The following is a 15,729-nucleotide window of genomic DNA, read 5'->3' as shown; positions in this document are numbered from 1 at the left end:
CTAATGTGTCCTGAACAGGTTCATAAATGCAAAAAGAGAACATAACATTTTGTTGGCAACATTTATGTGTTTATGTATCCTTCATTGCTGTACAAATCAATCGAAATGCTTAAATCCTTGCCTACTATACTTGTGGGATCCAATTATACAGTGTGAAAATGTCTTTCCTTTGATTTCCCTTGATCCACAAACTCAGATTAAATGTATATTGCTCCAGTGAGAATGCCTGCATATACTCAGCAGTGTCATACAGTAGTAACCTCAGGTATTGTTGTCCCCCTGAGAAGCAGTAACCTGCTTTGACCACTGCAGGGCAGAGGAGAGCGATTCCGCCACAGGAGCAAAGGCTTGAACTTAAGATGTATGCAAAGAAAAAGCCAGTTTAAAAAAGTAGTTAAGACATAATGTTACTCCACAATTACCATACTTCATTCTGGCATTTTTAACACACAGCCCTTGATTTTTACATCTTTTACTACAGCTTAAACATAGGGTGTATATATAAATATATATATATATATATATATCACTTTCATTTCAAATTGAAACAATTAATCAAGGTTAAAAAAAATTAAACCTCATTATCAACGCCACCTTTATTTTCTATTGATTTTTTTCTTTTCAAGACAACCCAAAAAATGACCTGAAGGGTTAAATCTGTTGTGTAATTCCATTTGGCTTTGGCAGAGCTTTAAGCGCCAGCAGAAGCCCTGCCTCAGCACTTCAGACTACCCAATAAAGCAGCAGGCTTCATACCACTGGGACAGTCTGACAACCACAGTCAGAGACAAGCCCATGCCACTCTGTCCAGCAACCAGACAGGGAGAGGTCCTGCCACACACATGCACATCCACATCTGTAAATGCATGGGCACATGCCTGCAGACACAAAAAGAGCTCACATACATGAACGTCAACTTTTCCTCTAGACATACTTTATTTGGAGATGCAAGGTTTGCACTATCCCCTGACTTTGAGGGTAACTGGGATGACGGAAATGCATGTTCAGCACTTATTGCATATGCTTCTCAAAAAGATACCCAATGTGACGGACATGCGCTCACACAAACCACAAGACTTGACCATCGTTTTAGAGTGCTGGGGTTGTGGGCCCTTGTCCAGAACTCCTCACAGGAACACAGGAAGTGACATTTCCTACATTTTGCAGGACACAGAGAAAGAGAGAGAGCAAGATAGAGAGATAGAGGGAGAGAGAGAGACAAGGAGAGACAGTCAGAGACAGAGTGAGAGAGAGAGAGAGTACTGGGAGAGTGAGTGGGAGTTTCTAAGTGGGAACAGAACATTTGCTGTTTCATATTACACAGAAAAGAGGAGAAAGAGGAGAAGAGTTAATGGTGGGTAAGGGCTCTGGTGGGTCGTACAGCCAGGCTGTGTTTGAAATGTAGCTGTTTGTGTAAGTGCTGTGCAGTTGTCTGGGTTTATGGATTCGCTGACTGCGGAAAATGTACTTCTCTATAGTGGTCCTTGTCCTGACTAAAGCTCTGGTCACAGGTAAGTTTGCCTTGTTTACAGCAATAGAAAGTGGTGAGAATGTGAGCAGGCAAGAAAGAAAATGTGCCTTAAGTAGTAAAACTAACTGTTGTCTCTACACCAACCAAAGGATGCAACAATGGTTGTTACATTTCTGGCAGCACTGATGTAGCAAATATAATTTGCAAACCATACAAGCATGGCTTTTGTTTAAAATCAAAGCTCCGTATAATTTGCATTCTAAAAGATGGAACTACAAACCATTTTTCCTGCCCTATAATAATTTTGGTTTTGCTCGATTTTTGGTTTTCAGTCCCTGTTGATGCTGTTGTTGTCACATTAAATAGCACTGGCCAAACCCTGAGAAAGAGCTACCCAGCTCAAACAGCAACAAAAAACTGCAAGGCAACCCAGATGGTCCCTGTTAACTTGTCGTGTCTCTCTTAGCCTGTTTTGAGCTGTACTGTACTGAAGAGGAATGTTTCCCACCTGTAGATTTTTCTTTGTCTGATCACACATATTGTGTCCAGACCTCATGTCTCTTCTAGACAGACCTGACCCAGCTGGCACCAGAATAAATTGCGAGCACCTCCAGGGAAGTAAAATAAGGGCACCCAAAGTATGTTTTTAGTCTCTGCATTCTTAAACTTCAAACTATTACAGACTGAATTCCCATCTAGTCATGGAATGACATATATAAGTAGAACCAGTGATACTATGAGCTCTAACACTATAAATCCAAGCAGCCACTGTTGGTGTGCAAGTAACCTACTTTGTTTAAATGGTACAATCATGTTTAATTGGCAGGAAATCAAACATCTTGAAAAAATGAACCCAGACACTTTCCACGTAAGGCAAAATTCTAATTACTAATTCAAAAAGCCGGGAGGAGGGTTCTTATGTCTAGAAAAGAATATGTTTTATAGTCTGATTTGATTTTATTCTGTCATAAAACGCACACAAAATATATATATACACATATCTAAAACATAACACATAACGGAGAATAGAATTTGCACAAAATTATATTTCAGAAAATAAAAATGACTGTTTTACAAACCACCTGTACTGTTTCTGTTTTTTTTTTATCAACAGAGGTATGTCACGCCCTGAACGTGACAGTGACCCCTGGGCCTGTTTCCACAGTAACAGAGAAAGACAACTTGACCCTGTCCTGCCTGGTATCTCAGAGGAAGAGGAGCAGCAGCGTTCTCATCCTTCGCTGGTTTTTCTCTCCTCTTGCTGCCCCGACTCTCACACCTCCACCCTCCTCTCCACCTGTATACTCGCCTGCTCAGTTTCTGATCGCAAAGATGGGCATAACGAAAACGAAGCTGTATGGGAACTATACCCGTCGTTTCCCCCAGCCAAAGTTTCATCTGTATGAGGAAACTGAGAGTGAGGTATACCGGTTGTGGATTCTCAATGTGACAGGGACGGACCAGGGTTTCTACACCTGCAGAGTTCAGGAGATTCGCAAACACCAAAAAACATGGAAAGCATTGTCCAATGGTACCAGCACCACACAGCTGACAGGTAACTAAATGTGTCCCTTAACACGCTGCGCTCTCAATGTCACTTTTGCCTGTGGTAAGACCAGGGAGATATGAGGATGAAAGTAGAGAGATGAAGGTCTTCAGGTTTGTTAGTTAGTTGTCACCTGCTGTCTGTATTTCTTATTCTCTAAATTAAACATGAATGGGTTTAGACTCTTCCACCCTCTCTTGGTGTCCTTGGGCCCCGTGTGCTGTTTGCTGGCTCAGGTGCCTTAAGCTTTTAAGGGAATTTATTAGCTCCTCAGTGCATTGTGTCATATATCATTTGGCCTTTGAAGTAAAATAAAACAGTTTTACTTTTACATTACTTTACTTTTGTACAACCCTGGTCACTGAGAGAGGATTAAACACAGAGGGGAATTCTGGTGTTACTTCTCTGGAAAGGTTTCCCATGAAATGCTGCCTTCCAAGGAATTCCCTAATGGATGCACACGTTCAGCTGAACCATGCTGTGCATGTTATCTAGCAAATGAAAACAACCAAATGAATTCAGTTTTAAATAAAGAGCTAATGCCAGAAAGAAATGTATAGCATGTATTCTGTGCTCTTAGCTGCACTATTTGCTGTAAGTAGCGCCTATGTGTGTTTTAGTGTGACCCCAATCCTCAGGCATTTCCATCTCAAAACAATGAGCTCACACAGCCAAACCACACTCAACAAAATCACTCTCTATGTGTGACTGTGAGGAGCGAAGAGTGTTGCTCTAAAATACATGATGTCAGCATTCAGGGTTTTGCTTTTATGCAAGGAGGAAATTTCCTGGAGAAACGTATTTAGTCTGTGCAAAGGATCCTTTTATAAATCAACACTAAACCTGAACACGCCTGTTTAAAAGGTAAATTAAATCATACGCAGCGATAAATGTTTCTTTATACTATATGATCTTTATACTGCAGTCAATGGGAAGGATCCACTGGTGCTGTAGAGATTTATGATGCTGCTACATCCTGCCATCGGTGTGTCTACAGCTGACATAGTCGCACAGTTTACCTTTCACCAGCTTTATACCAAAGAAGCATAGAGGTTTGAGTCAGATGGAGCCGTATGACAACGCCCTGCCCTACATTCAGGGCAATGTCCCACTAAGGAAGCCACACAACCTCAGGCATCTCCGAAATGCATTGACCACAGACCCAGAAACACAAGGGCTGAAATTTTGAGGGTAAACAAAGAGAAAACAGAGTTGTACTGTAACTGTAATCCAGGGAACCCCTCAGGCAGCAGATCACAACACAAAAGCTTCACTACACTGAACTCCTCGTATTTAAAAGACAGAGGGAAGGTGGTTTGTCTTCCTCTACCCAACTTCAGACCTTCAGACTGAATGGTGGAGTGATTTCTGCTGCTTTTCTGAACTGACACTTTGCACTAAATCTTATTAAACAAAGCTCTCTGGCTTTAGATTTTACTAACCCTGACATTGAGCGAATAACTCACTCTTCTGCTTCATTCACATCTGGACTAGGGAAAAGCAGATGAGTACAATCAGCATGGGTGACGGTTTTGGCTGTTTATAAAAACTTGGCAATTTGGTATTTGTTTATTGCACAAACTGGTTGCATAGACGCAGAATGTTTATTGTAATAGCTCTACTGATCAGATGTGGGGACAGGCATGTGGTTAACCACAGTGTGAAGGTTAGATATGTGGTAGACAATCTAAATATTTTACATCTTTTTCTTAAACAGACATTAATTTGCCTTTTGTGTTAAACAGAGGGAAAAGCTGGATTGCTCATAAAACGTCACAGACTGGCTATTAATAATTATTGTAGTACTGAATTAACACCATAGAAAAATATCACACTGCAGGGTTTTTGTACTACATTTGTTATCCCTGTATATTATGTTCATAATACATATATTTTTTCATACTAGAAACATATTTTAGAAGAAAATATGACTAAAAACAGTTTTCTAAAATGTATTATCTCCTGTTTCACAGATGACATTTGGACTGAATGGCCAAGACCACTTTGATAATCGTGCAGTTTTCTAAATTCTTAATAATCAATTTTCATATATTTATTTCTCTGTGTCTACAGTATATTAAAATGTCAGTATGGGGAGCATAAAGACAAATTAATCCATGTACGTAGTTTCTGTTCTCTCTCCCTGACCTGTACACAACCAATCATGTATTGGTACATACTGAGAATGACTTCTCCTATTCATATTCGTTTCACACTAGAAAAACTGAAAAACACAGTTGTCAAGGGACCAATAAAAGGAAGTGAAGATGCAGAGCAACGGGGAACCCCCCATACATTGTCCAAGAACAGCAACGCAGCCAAGCCTGTGTGTGTGTGGGTTTGTCTAATGCCGCAGCAGACTCTCCCTTCATGACAGTGGTTTTGATATTTCTGGAAACCACTGGAGCTGTTTGCTGTTTTGGGCCAGTGCCCTCGGACAACAGCAATTGTTCTGCCTATCATCAAAATGCTGTTTTTTTCTGACTTTTTGTTTTTACATTTTTTTTTCCTCCAGTACACTTTACTGTTGAGGATCGCAGCGATGAAGGACTGTGGCGTTTATTTGCAGGTAATGTTTTCATATGTAGTCATATTTACCAAATGTTCTTTACCATATGCAAATGAGATCACATGACTATTATGATGCATTGCATTCAGATTATAGAGACAGATTATACTCTGTCTCCATTTTGTAGATGTGTATCTGTACGCTGTGCTGATCTGCTCACTGGGCCTGCTGTCCATCTTCCTGTTCACTCTGGTTGTCACTTGCCAGTACTTCCACAGAAGACAAAGGCTCAAAGGTAAATCCATTATTTGTTTTCCTACAGAATCTTCACATTTATTACTTTAGTTTCCCATTTAAAATAATACATGGATTATTTTTCTATTAAGACAGCATAACCTTTTTTCTGATTCTTTCTTAACAGCCAGTTACCTTTTTGTCAAGTGTCCAGAAAGCAGGTACAGTATGTTGTTTCTTCAAAACAGTAACAAACAGATTTATTAATATTAATAATCATTAACTGTTCAGTCAACTGACAGAAAATGAATTATCTGACTTAATGAACACATTGAATAATTCCTGTATCAAGCAAAAGGTCCAAACATTTGCTGATTCAAGCTCCTTGGATGTGAGATTTTTGTATCTTTCTCTGTTTTATAGCTTATTATTGTCAATTAAATATCTTTGGTTTAGGATTGCTAGTGGGAAAAAAATAAGATATTCGAGAATGTCACCGTGGGCTTTGAAAACGGTTTCATTGACAGAATCACAAAAATAAAAAAACAAACAAAAAAAACAAAAACAAATGAAAACCTACTGATTAAATACTGATTAAATGATCATGAAAAGATTTTTGGTCCTTGGTAAAACTTAATCTCCTCTGCTCCATACAGCTCAGGAGAGACTGTAACCAGTTCTAGCAGTTCATCCAGTTCCTCCCCAAAAGCACAAAGGAAAGACTTAAGACAGAAAACTGACAGAAGAGTAACAGCCACACCACCTAAACTACCCGAAGACCCACCGCCGCACATACCAGCAAAAGGTAAAGTGACTTTTTTTAAACGGTATATTAATTACTCCAAATGCTTTGAGTAATCCCTAACAGTTAGTGTTCAGGTTAACGTCTCAATGTGGATTTAGGTTGTGCAAGTATTTTTATTTGCATTTTGGTATTGAAGAATGTTAGGATTTTCTCCCCTTGTGGTGTGAAAGTATTGGACTTAAGATGTAATTATGTCTAATAAATGATCTAAAATGGACCAGATTCTAATGGAAATATCACTTGGCCAGTTAAATACTTTGGTTCAACAATGGTTCAGTGGTGAACAGTGTCACCTTGCAGTGTGAATGAGGTCTGGGTCCATGGTTTTCTGTGTGGAGTTTGACTTTGATCTCAAATTCCAAACACAATGGGGGCATTAGAGTCACATGGGGCTGAGAGAGGCTCCAGTCCCCTGTGATGCCAAGAAAAGGAATAATTGGGTAAAATAACAGCAGTAAATAAGGTATCCAGCAAGTATAAAATCAGAAAATGACACAGTATCACTAGCATGAGTCACTTTCAGTGACAAGGGCGGCAGAGACACTGGGAGACAAGGAGAAAACAAAGCGAGAATTAAAAATGTAAAATCCTACAAAGTAATTAAAACCCTTATTATATAACTACACCTTGAGAAGATTAAATATAAAGTGGTTGTGAAGAGTCATTTTGATCATATTTGGGAGTCAAGTCCTTCTGGCTGTTTTGTGACACTTAAGGTTGTCTCTGTCTTTCAGTGCCTGTTGCTAAAAAGAGACCTCAGAAGCCCAGAAGGTTAAAGAATCAGTCACGCAGATCCACCGCAGTAAGTGTCTTCAGTCTCACCCATTATACAACCTCCAAGTAATTTATATATGCCCACAATTTGATATGACATAATTTATGAAACAGACACACACATTTTTTATATATATATATATATATATATATATATATATATATACACACATATATATATGCACATGTAATATATTTGTTAAAAATATATTTAACATTTCGAAAAGATGTTTTTTTTTCATGCACGGATTTATTATTGAGATACATGCAAGAGGGACTTCGTCTCAGCTTCATGATTGTCTACAAGAGTTTATTGCTGTCTTTTCATTCAGTTATGAGCATGATAATTCTATTTAGCTTTATTGCTTCTCAAACACAATTATTTATTTAGTGTGCTTCATTGGTTTTATATCTATAATAAAAGTGTCAAACAAGTATATACAGAAGAAAACTAGTCAAACTAAGGATCATCAGTATTTCTGCTAATGCTGTTCTTGTGATTTTTGTAGCGAAATAAAGCTCCTGAGATGTGAGAGTTTCTTTTGCACGAACATGCTGATTGAATTAGTGTAATTTGGAGGATGTGAGGATGTTGGACAGGGCTCCTGTTGTACCAAATGTTTATCGAGTAAGCTGAATGTTCCAAGAGACCCTGCGAGCCATGTAAACACATAGTTTCTGCAGCCGAGAAGAACAAAGGAGATGTTTACCACGTAAAGTGAAAAAATACTACTGTTTGTTATAACAAGATTAAATGCAGATAAGATAGCATACACCCTATTTACACTTCTTTATATGGCAAAATCTGAAATGTCATTGTTCACTATACATTCCTCTTTTCTCTTATCCCTGAGCTAAATTGCTTCATGTTCCTCTCCCTTTCCCACCCTTCTCCAGCCTCAAGCATCACGTGAGGACAGTTTGACATACGCAGAACTTGAGCTGGTCAGACCAAGGCCAGATCCCCCAACCTCCTCCAGCCTGGACCCCACACCATCCAACTCAGACACTGTGTATGCTCAGATCCTCTTCCAGGAGAAACAGCTGTAATCAGGGCAGCTTGGTACCTCCTGGTAGGACAGAGATTCACTTCTCTAAACTGAACCGAGTGGCATCAAAAGGACTATGTTGATGAACTATCAGTATGGCATTTAGCATTTGTTTTTTGGCTGTAAATATGCGACAACTGTTAGTAAATGAGGGTTTTGTGTTTCTTTGGCACAGATCCAGTCCAGCACAGCAGTTTTGCGTCTTTTAATTCTGTTGTTTTGTTTGTTGGCATCTCTGGCCTGTGAGCCAGATGTTTCTAAGAATGCTCTTACGGTTAACTATTCAGTATAAACTCAGGAAACAAACTTGTTCAGGCTCTTACTGCAGTGTCACAAGGCACTGTAACACTTTTAAAAATGCATTTACAATTACCACACTAATACAACAAATATATATATTTATATCCTAACATTCAAAGAGAGCAGTCTTTGAGTCATATAAATGTAATTTTTTTTATTATATTTTTAAGTGAACTGGATTCCATTTTGTCAAATTTAGAATCTGACTGGGGTCATAAACAAAATCTGTTTTATTTGCCAAAAGAGAAAAAAAACACTAGATGAACAGCTGCATTGTATTTCAGCGCTTAGCCCCAAACAAAATGCACCAATATCTAAAGCTCACTCATTAACATGTTATATATCATTCATTTAATCCATATGAAGGTGTAAATATCAAGTTGTGGTTTGATGGCGTGTATGCACCAATGCCAGGTGGATTCTGTTTTTTTGCACACAGGCAGGCCAGCTGTTTCCTCCTCTCTAGTCTTTATGCTAAGCTAAGCTAATGGGCTAATGTATGTAACTTCACATTGAGCTTTCCTAAGTGGTATCAAACTTCTCATCTAACTCTCTGCAGGAAAGTGAATATGCATGTTTCACAAATATTTTGATTTTAACTTGCTAACAACATACAAAAAGGGAGGGAACAGAGAGCACAGGGAGTGTTCTGCTTATGATTCAAAGTACTATCAACAGACATAAACAGCAAATATGAATCCTGGAAGCAGCAGGCATTATGCTCACGTACTCAGGAAAGGTGAAGGGTGTAGGCCATTTTGTGAAGGTCAGTGTGTGAAAAATGGGGCGAAGATAGAAGCGCATGGAGAAAGAGAATGAAGCACATCCACACCAGTGAGTGGGAGAGACCGAGAGAGAGGCCATCATCCCCCACAGTTCAGACTTACTGACTAGGATGAACCCACTAATGACTACATTTATTCAAATTAGACTAATTGTAATCATGGTTAATAATTAGCTTTACAGTGTATTATAATTGGGTTAGGCTACAAGATGGTTCTGCCTAGGTGCAATAATTTATTTGATTTAATTATTTTGAGGAACCCAGTGGTTTGACATTTCGTATCATAAAACCAGTGGTGTAGAGAGAATGGAGATGGCTGTTGTCTTTAGAGAAGGTCATTGCTCGCTCTCTGGGAAAATTATGAGGACTATTTTCCACTCTATTAAGCTACTCCACTTAGCACAATTAGCCACACACACAAAGGTTAAAGAGAGAGACCTTTTCCTTTATGATAGAAAACAGCGGTGCATGTGCATAAAAACACTTCAGAGACACACAGAAAGAAAAGGAGCCTTCACAGTCTCGACAATTTAACAATTTAAAACGGTTGCTTATTTGAAAGAGTGTCACTAGAATATTTTTAGAATAAAAGATTTTGATCATTGTTTAGAAAGGGTTAAGTTTCATAATGTCCCAGTTAGATGGGTCAGCTTTACTCAGGAGTGCTTGAGGCCCTGCAGTGATTACAGGGATTGAACAGTCTGATGGGGCTAAACAGGCCTATCTGTCCTTGGTTAACCATAAACATACAGGCTAAAAGCTGTGACAAGCAGAAATTATGCATCTGCAAGAACCAAACACCTCCATAGCACACACACTTCAAATGATCCCAGTAAAATTGCAGATGATAAAGGTTGAAGATAAAAACAGCAGTCAAATAAATGCCACATTACAAAGCAAACTGGAAACATGTGACGAACAACAAAGGAAGTCCAGTAAACTATTCACATGGAACTAAACAGCCTGAATTGTTCATACCACAAACATTTACCAAAGCAAAATGTTACAACCCTTATAGGATACAATGCTGACATGAGTACATGTGACTGTTTTTATCTGTGAGAAAAGGAACTGCTCCAGCTCTCTAACATGATTAAAAAGCACATTTCTCAGGGAGTGTTGGCTGAGCACGCACTCTAGTTCAACATTTACACAAATTGTCAAATTGAAGCTGCCCAGTTTACGTACAGAGGTCTGCTGTGGATCTCAGGCTGCTGGATTAGCAAGGGTTAAATATAAATGGTTTTTTTTTGTTTGTTTTTTTAGTAATTGTGTTTTTTCTTTCCCTCATCCAAATTTCCTGAGTAGAATCTTTATGAATTCATAATAAAATAAAATAAAATAAAATAAAATAAAATAAAATAAAACAAAATAAAATAAAATAAAATAAAATGAAATACTGATGTCAGTTATAATAAAAATCATGGGGACTCACCAGTTTTATGAAAACTGCTCTCAATTGCTTTATTCAAATTTGTTTAAATTCAATATGTACACAGAAAAAATACAGAATTAAATATGTATGTAAAATATTATCTATTGTTTGAGATGTGCTAAAGTCAGCCACTCCTAATGTACAAATTACTGTATTATTATTTTTCCTGAATGCACACACACATGTACGCACATGCATGCACACATACACACACACACACACGCAACAGCAGAAATACAGCCGCTCTTGATGCTCAGTTGGTGTCAGACTTGAGACACTGATGGATTTTCTGTGTTAGAGTCTCTGAGAGGATAAAGGTCATATAGAAAACAGCTCCTGGAAGTGTGATTGTGCTCAAACACTGTCACCTCTCACTCACAGGTCCAGGTAAAAACTCTTCCCCAGGTGTCGCCTGTCAACAGAGTAGCATGGCTCCTACACAAGAGACAGTTATGCAAAGTATTCTGTTATAAATGATGCAACGATACACACTCCGATGCATGCAAATAAAAGTTGGTAAGAATTCAGGTGGCTTCTAAAATATTGAAAATTTTTAAATAAGGTAAAATATGTTAATCACACCTCTCATTAAATAGGTGCATGACGTTTACTGTACCTGGACATGGCCAGAGCGGTGATAGGAGGATTATTCTGGTAGCGGCGTTGTGGCACAGCTTGGTTTCTGTTCAGCTCTTGACATAACACCAGATGTCTCTTCCAGCCTTTAACCTGGCACACGCTGGTCACTGTGGATACATCAACCACCATTTAATACTGAATCACAGGGCAGGTGTCCACGCTCTCTGTAACCCTGACCCAGTGGTTTCCTCCAAAAAATTTAAATATGCATTAACACGATGTTTATCTGCGGTCAGCGGGCTGTTAAAGGGAGAAAAATCCCTCGAATATAAATGTTTCAGTGTTACGTAAAGGCTTGTCTCAATGCAATTTGCCAAGCATAATACTCCTATGAGGTGACGCGAGGCTGTAACCAACGTATGCCAAATTGGATCTGGGTATTATTGCTTTCTAAATTATACACGCACACACACGTCAGCAGAATTACTCATCAGTGTTTACTGCCTCTATGTTTAATAACTTTATAACAACATAATTCCTGCTAGCCCTAATGCTAGTGAGGGATGGGGTAAGCATTACAGACTCTCATCTGTAAACCATGCTGTCTAGCTCTGAGATGAGTGGTTAAAAATAATCATCTCAAACATTATCTAATTAGGTCTTTTTTTGAAACACAAAACCGTTGCATCTTAGTCAGTCTCACAGTTGTGCTAAAGTCAGCCATTCCTACCATATGCGTTATTATAAATATAATACCTACATGCATATCCCATCCTACTGCCATTAACATTACCATCTCTCTCTGTTCGGTCTTGCCCTGGGGACACAGGCACTTCTGGAGGGCCAGGTAATTGTGTTCTGGTGTACTCTGTCTTCCATATCTATATGAGAGACACATAACAAGTAGCAAAATCAGACATAATTCAACATAATAACAAAACATAGTCACATACACACCAGCACACACACATATACCCATAACTCAAGGTAATAATAAAGTAATAATACCATTTTTGTGTGCTGTGCATGTGACATGGACACCTATTCCCAAATAAAGCCCAATTTAGAGTTTACAGCTTTGATTGCAGAAAGGCAGCCTTATATTAATTCTAAGCTTAATTGGTCTTTCTCTCACACACACTATACAACACAGATAGAACCTATAACTTGTTATTAATGCTTTGATGGACATCCAAGTTTCCACCTGAGAGTCTAATACCAAAGTAATGATTGCCACATTTGAATCATTTACAGAATAGTGCATAAATACAAATCCTTCTCTCTTGCTCATCTATTAGTTCTACAAAGAGCTGACAAAATGTGATTTTTAAAGACAGACAGTTTTTAATAGACAGGAACTATCACTCAATACAGTCAAAAAACTCACCCGAATGATGCCATCTGCACAGCCAGTGACGATGACGTTCCTGGTGTCCCACTCCTCACGCTGTGTGAATTTTACACACAGGATGTCTGCCTGAGGCCCGCAGGAAGTGTCAGTGCAGGTCAACAGCTGTCCCTTCATGGTCCACAGGTAGAGCAGAGGCCCTGCACATGACGCAACCTCACCCTTGGATAGAGTAACATGGTGTTGACGCCCATATGTGCACAAAAAAGCAAAATACACACAGAGAGGATATGCATGCTTTCAACAGTGAGAATCCTCCCTTCCTCAATGTGTGAGCTGAGTCAAGGGGAATGACATGACAACTGTGAGCCAAACAATAACAAAGAACTGAAGAAAAAGGTGTTGAGACTAGGATAAGCAGAGAATTACTGAGATGATCAAAAAGGTGGACTTACAGTGAGTTCATTGACAGCCAGTGCAGAGACACTGGCAGTGTGTCCCGTTAACTGAGTGATGTAGCTCAGCTCCTCCATATCCCACAAGATACAGGTGAGGTCACGGGAGCCACTTACTATAATGCTGTGGACCTCAGACGCAGCCAAGCAGGTCACTGAGTCTGTGTGACCGTATAAAGGCTATGAAGAAAAAAAAAAAAAAAAAAAAAAAAGAGTAATTGTTATTCTGAGTGTGTGTATATCTATCTATAGAATTATTTATTCCCATTGAATGAAATAAGAAAGTGTATCCAAACTTTTGACTGGCATGTGTGTGTGTACTGTACATACACATAGAAATCTCTGCCACAGACAGACCAACTAACCTGTTTGAGTTTCATGTGAATGAGTTTGTCCTTGTTGACTGCAACATCCCACACACACACCACAGTACTGGTTCCTGCAGTGATGATGGTCGTCGGGTTGGGACAGGCGGCGCACAGTGTCTCACCCCAGTCACACAAACACTCACATACAGCAAAGATCTAAAGACGGACATAAACAAGTGCTGCCTAATTAATGCCTAAGTATTTTGTGGCATCGTGTGAAGGAAGAGTTTTGTACAACTAAGATGCTGCTGATGTACATTATCAGATACTCCAAGTGTGCAAGGCCAGAGATACCATTTATACCATTTATGGTAAACAGGTAAGACAGCAGTTCTCAGGGCAATGAAATACAGTGTGTGAAAAGTGAAAGCTCGACAGATCATAAATACTGGCTCACTGTGTTGACTGAGTGTGGCCAGTAATTGTAAGAAATCTGCTGATAATAATTAGCTGAAACTGTGTGCCTTGACACAGACCCAGTAAAATGCTTCATATGAACACTTTGTGATTAAAATTCAGTTAATGTGTGAAGTAAATAGTGTATATTATTAAAATTTTGTTAATTATCACTCCAACCCCCCAAATTAAAAACAAATCATAGTTTATGGTCATGTAATGTGTCCTGATTTGACTCATGTAACTGGGTACAGTTTAGAGGTTGTGTAAAATTGAATGTATCTGATTTACTGATGTCCCCAGTTAAATACCTTCTCTGTGGCATAGTTTCCGAAGGCACAGCTGTTGTCAGGGAAGCCCCAGCTGAAGAAGCAGGTCAACAGAGGCGACAAGAGGAGCCGGTTTCTTTCCAGGACCACAACCTCTTTCTCTAGGCACTCTATTTGACCTACCAGGCCTCTTGGCAGCTCTGCAGAGGGGTTTAGTGTTTATGAGTGAGGCACCACCAGAAAAAAGTTATAAAATAAAGAGTGTTTTTAAAGATTCACATTTTAAAAATATATACCAGTACAATAATTATGAAAAATAGAAAATTGACCTCATTCTGCTTTTTGTGTACCCAAAAAACACTTACACGACCACATAAAGGTAATGGCTTTTCAAAAACATCACATTAAAGATGTCAGTAGCTCAGTAAGAATTTCATTAAACTGACCACAGAAAACTGGGCCATAAAAACAACTAGTCCCAGGTTACAACAAGCTGAGTCTCTGTCCTAGGGGGGCGCCTGTATCCTGGACACTATAAGCTGTATGTGCATGTGTGAATGTGGCAGTGAGAGAAGCTGTAATTGTCTGTAATTGACCTATTCATGCAGGAACGGGACAAAATCATTACATCCTATCACCAGTTCAGCTTTTGAAATCCCCAGAAAGAAGTTGTGTCTGCATTAGTCTTAGCGTTCCTCCTCCTATTCATCTCTATCTGCTTATTGATCAGATAAGACATTCTAAGATTTAATATGAAATGTAATATGCAGGAATCTCTCCCTGAGCATTCGCAGATTCATCTCCTCTCCTTCAGTGGGCCTATAGGGATATTCAGATTATTAAGTAGGGCTCAGCGAAAGAGTCATCTCCATATTGTAGCTCTAACAGATAGCGCCTTCTTCTGTTCCATAGTGCAAATTAACCTATGGACGTTCTCATCCTGTTTCAACGATTCCCTTGAGACCTGGGCACATCTTGTATATAATAATTGTCACCAACCAGTGTGAAATAAAACAAGAACAATAGAGGAACACAAAAATGCCAATTATTCTAACTGATTGAATTTAGTTTTAGAAAGAGCTCTGCTGAATCATTTGTTGGAAAATGTCTGTTGTTTATAAGGTTATTGTGAGGATTTAACTTTTATAGTTTAAGAGAATAGTTTGACATTTCAGTAAAGAGTAAGCAAAACTTAAAAACACAGGCAGAAGCCAATTAAATTAGCTTAGCATAGCATAAAGTCTAGAAATGGGAAATCAGCTAACTTTTACATTTTTATCCCAGAAGCTAAAAACTATATTTGTTACATCTCATTTGTATATGTAAACAAATCAAAGCATGACCCCATGCTTCCAGTCTGAGCTGATTGATTGCATGCTTTAGCAAGTGTGGTAATAAACCTTTCAT

General features: G+C 38.8%; 2 protein-coding genes across 4 annotated transcripts in view; one reads left to right on the top strand and one right to left on the bottom strand.

Moving 5' to 3' along the window:
- The first annotated feature begins 1,329 nt into the window (after nucleotides 1–1,329).
- Nucleotides 1,330–8,576, top strand: vstm4a (V-set and transmembrane domain containing 4a). Its single transcript, XM_026309074.2, has 8 exons — nucleotides 1,330–1,511; nucleotides 2,586–3,026; nucleotides 5,533–5,586; nucleotides 5,714–5,821; nucleotides 5,948–5,981; nucleotides 6,417–6,565; nucleotides 7,300–7,367; nucleotides 8,237–8,576. The coding sequence occupies exons 1-8, from the start codon at nucleotides 1,463–1,465 to the stop codon at nucleotides 8,387–8,389; spliced, it is 1,056 nt and encodes a 351-aa protein (XP_026164859.1). The 5' UTR covers nucleotides 1,330–1,462; the 3' UTR covers nucleotides 8,390–8,576.
- A 1,320-nt stretch (nucleotides 8,577–9,896) lies between these two features.
- Nucleotides 9,897–15,729, bottom strand: part of wdfy4 (WDFY family member 4) — a 38,109-nt gene continuing 32,276 nt past the window's right edge. For all 3 annotated transcript variants that reach the window (XM_026309073.1, XM_026309071.2, XM_026309072.2), the window contains exons 58-64: nucleotides 14,365–14,522; nucleotides 13,655–13,813; nucleotides 13,290–13,469; nucleotides 12,874–13,056; nucleotides 12,280–12,367; nucleotides 11,524–11,653; nucleotides 9,897–11,342 (exon numbers count right to left, since the gene is read on the bottom strand). In XM_026309073.1, the coding sequence (XP_026164858.1) occupies nucleotides 11,279–11,342; nucleotides 11,524–11,653; nucleotides 12,280–12,367; nucleotides 12,874–13,056; nucleotides 13,290–13,469; nucleotides 13,655–13,813; nucleotides 14,365–14,522 (962 nt within the window). In that variant the 3' untranslated portion in view covers nucleotides 9,897–11,278. The remainder of the gene's footprint in view (nucleotides 11,343–11,523; nucleotides 11,654–12,279; nucleotides 12,368–12,873; nucleotides 13,057–13,289; nucleotides 13,470–13,654; nucleotides 13,814–14,364; nucleotides 14,523–15,729) is intronic.

Source organism: Mastacembelus armatus, chromosome 15, assembly GCF_900324485.2.
Source record: "Mastacembelus armatus chromosome 15, fMasArm1.2, whole genome shotgun sequence".
NCBI classification, from domain to species: Eukaryota; Metazoa; Chordata; class Actinopteri; order Synbranchiformes; family Mastacembelidae; genus Mastacembelus; species Mastacembelus armatus.
Note: the sequence above shows the minus strand (reverse complement) of the source record. Positions and strands in the feature narration are given on the sequence as shown.

Coding starts and splice junctions, on each gene's coding strand:
- vstm4a (XM_026309074.2), top strand. CDS start 1,463: ATGTACTTCTCTATAGTGGTCCTTGTCCTGACTAAAGCTCTGGTCACA. Junction 5,587..5,713: donor ACTGTGGCGTTTATTTGCAG/GTAATGTTTTCA, acceptor TCCATTTTGTAG/ATGTGTATCTGTACGCTGTG. Junction 6,566..7,299: donor GCCGCACATACCAGCAAAAG/GTAAAGTGACTT, acceptor TCTGTCTTTCAG/TGCCTGTTGCTAAAAAGAGA.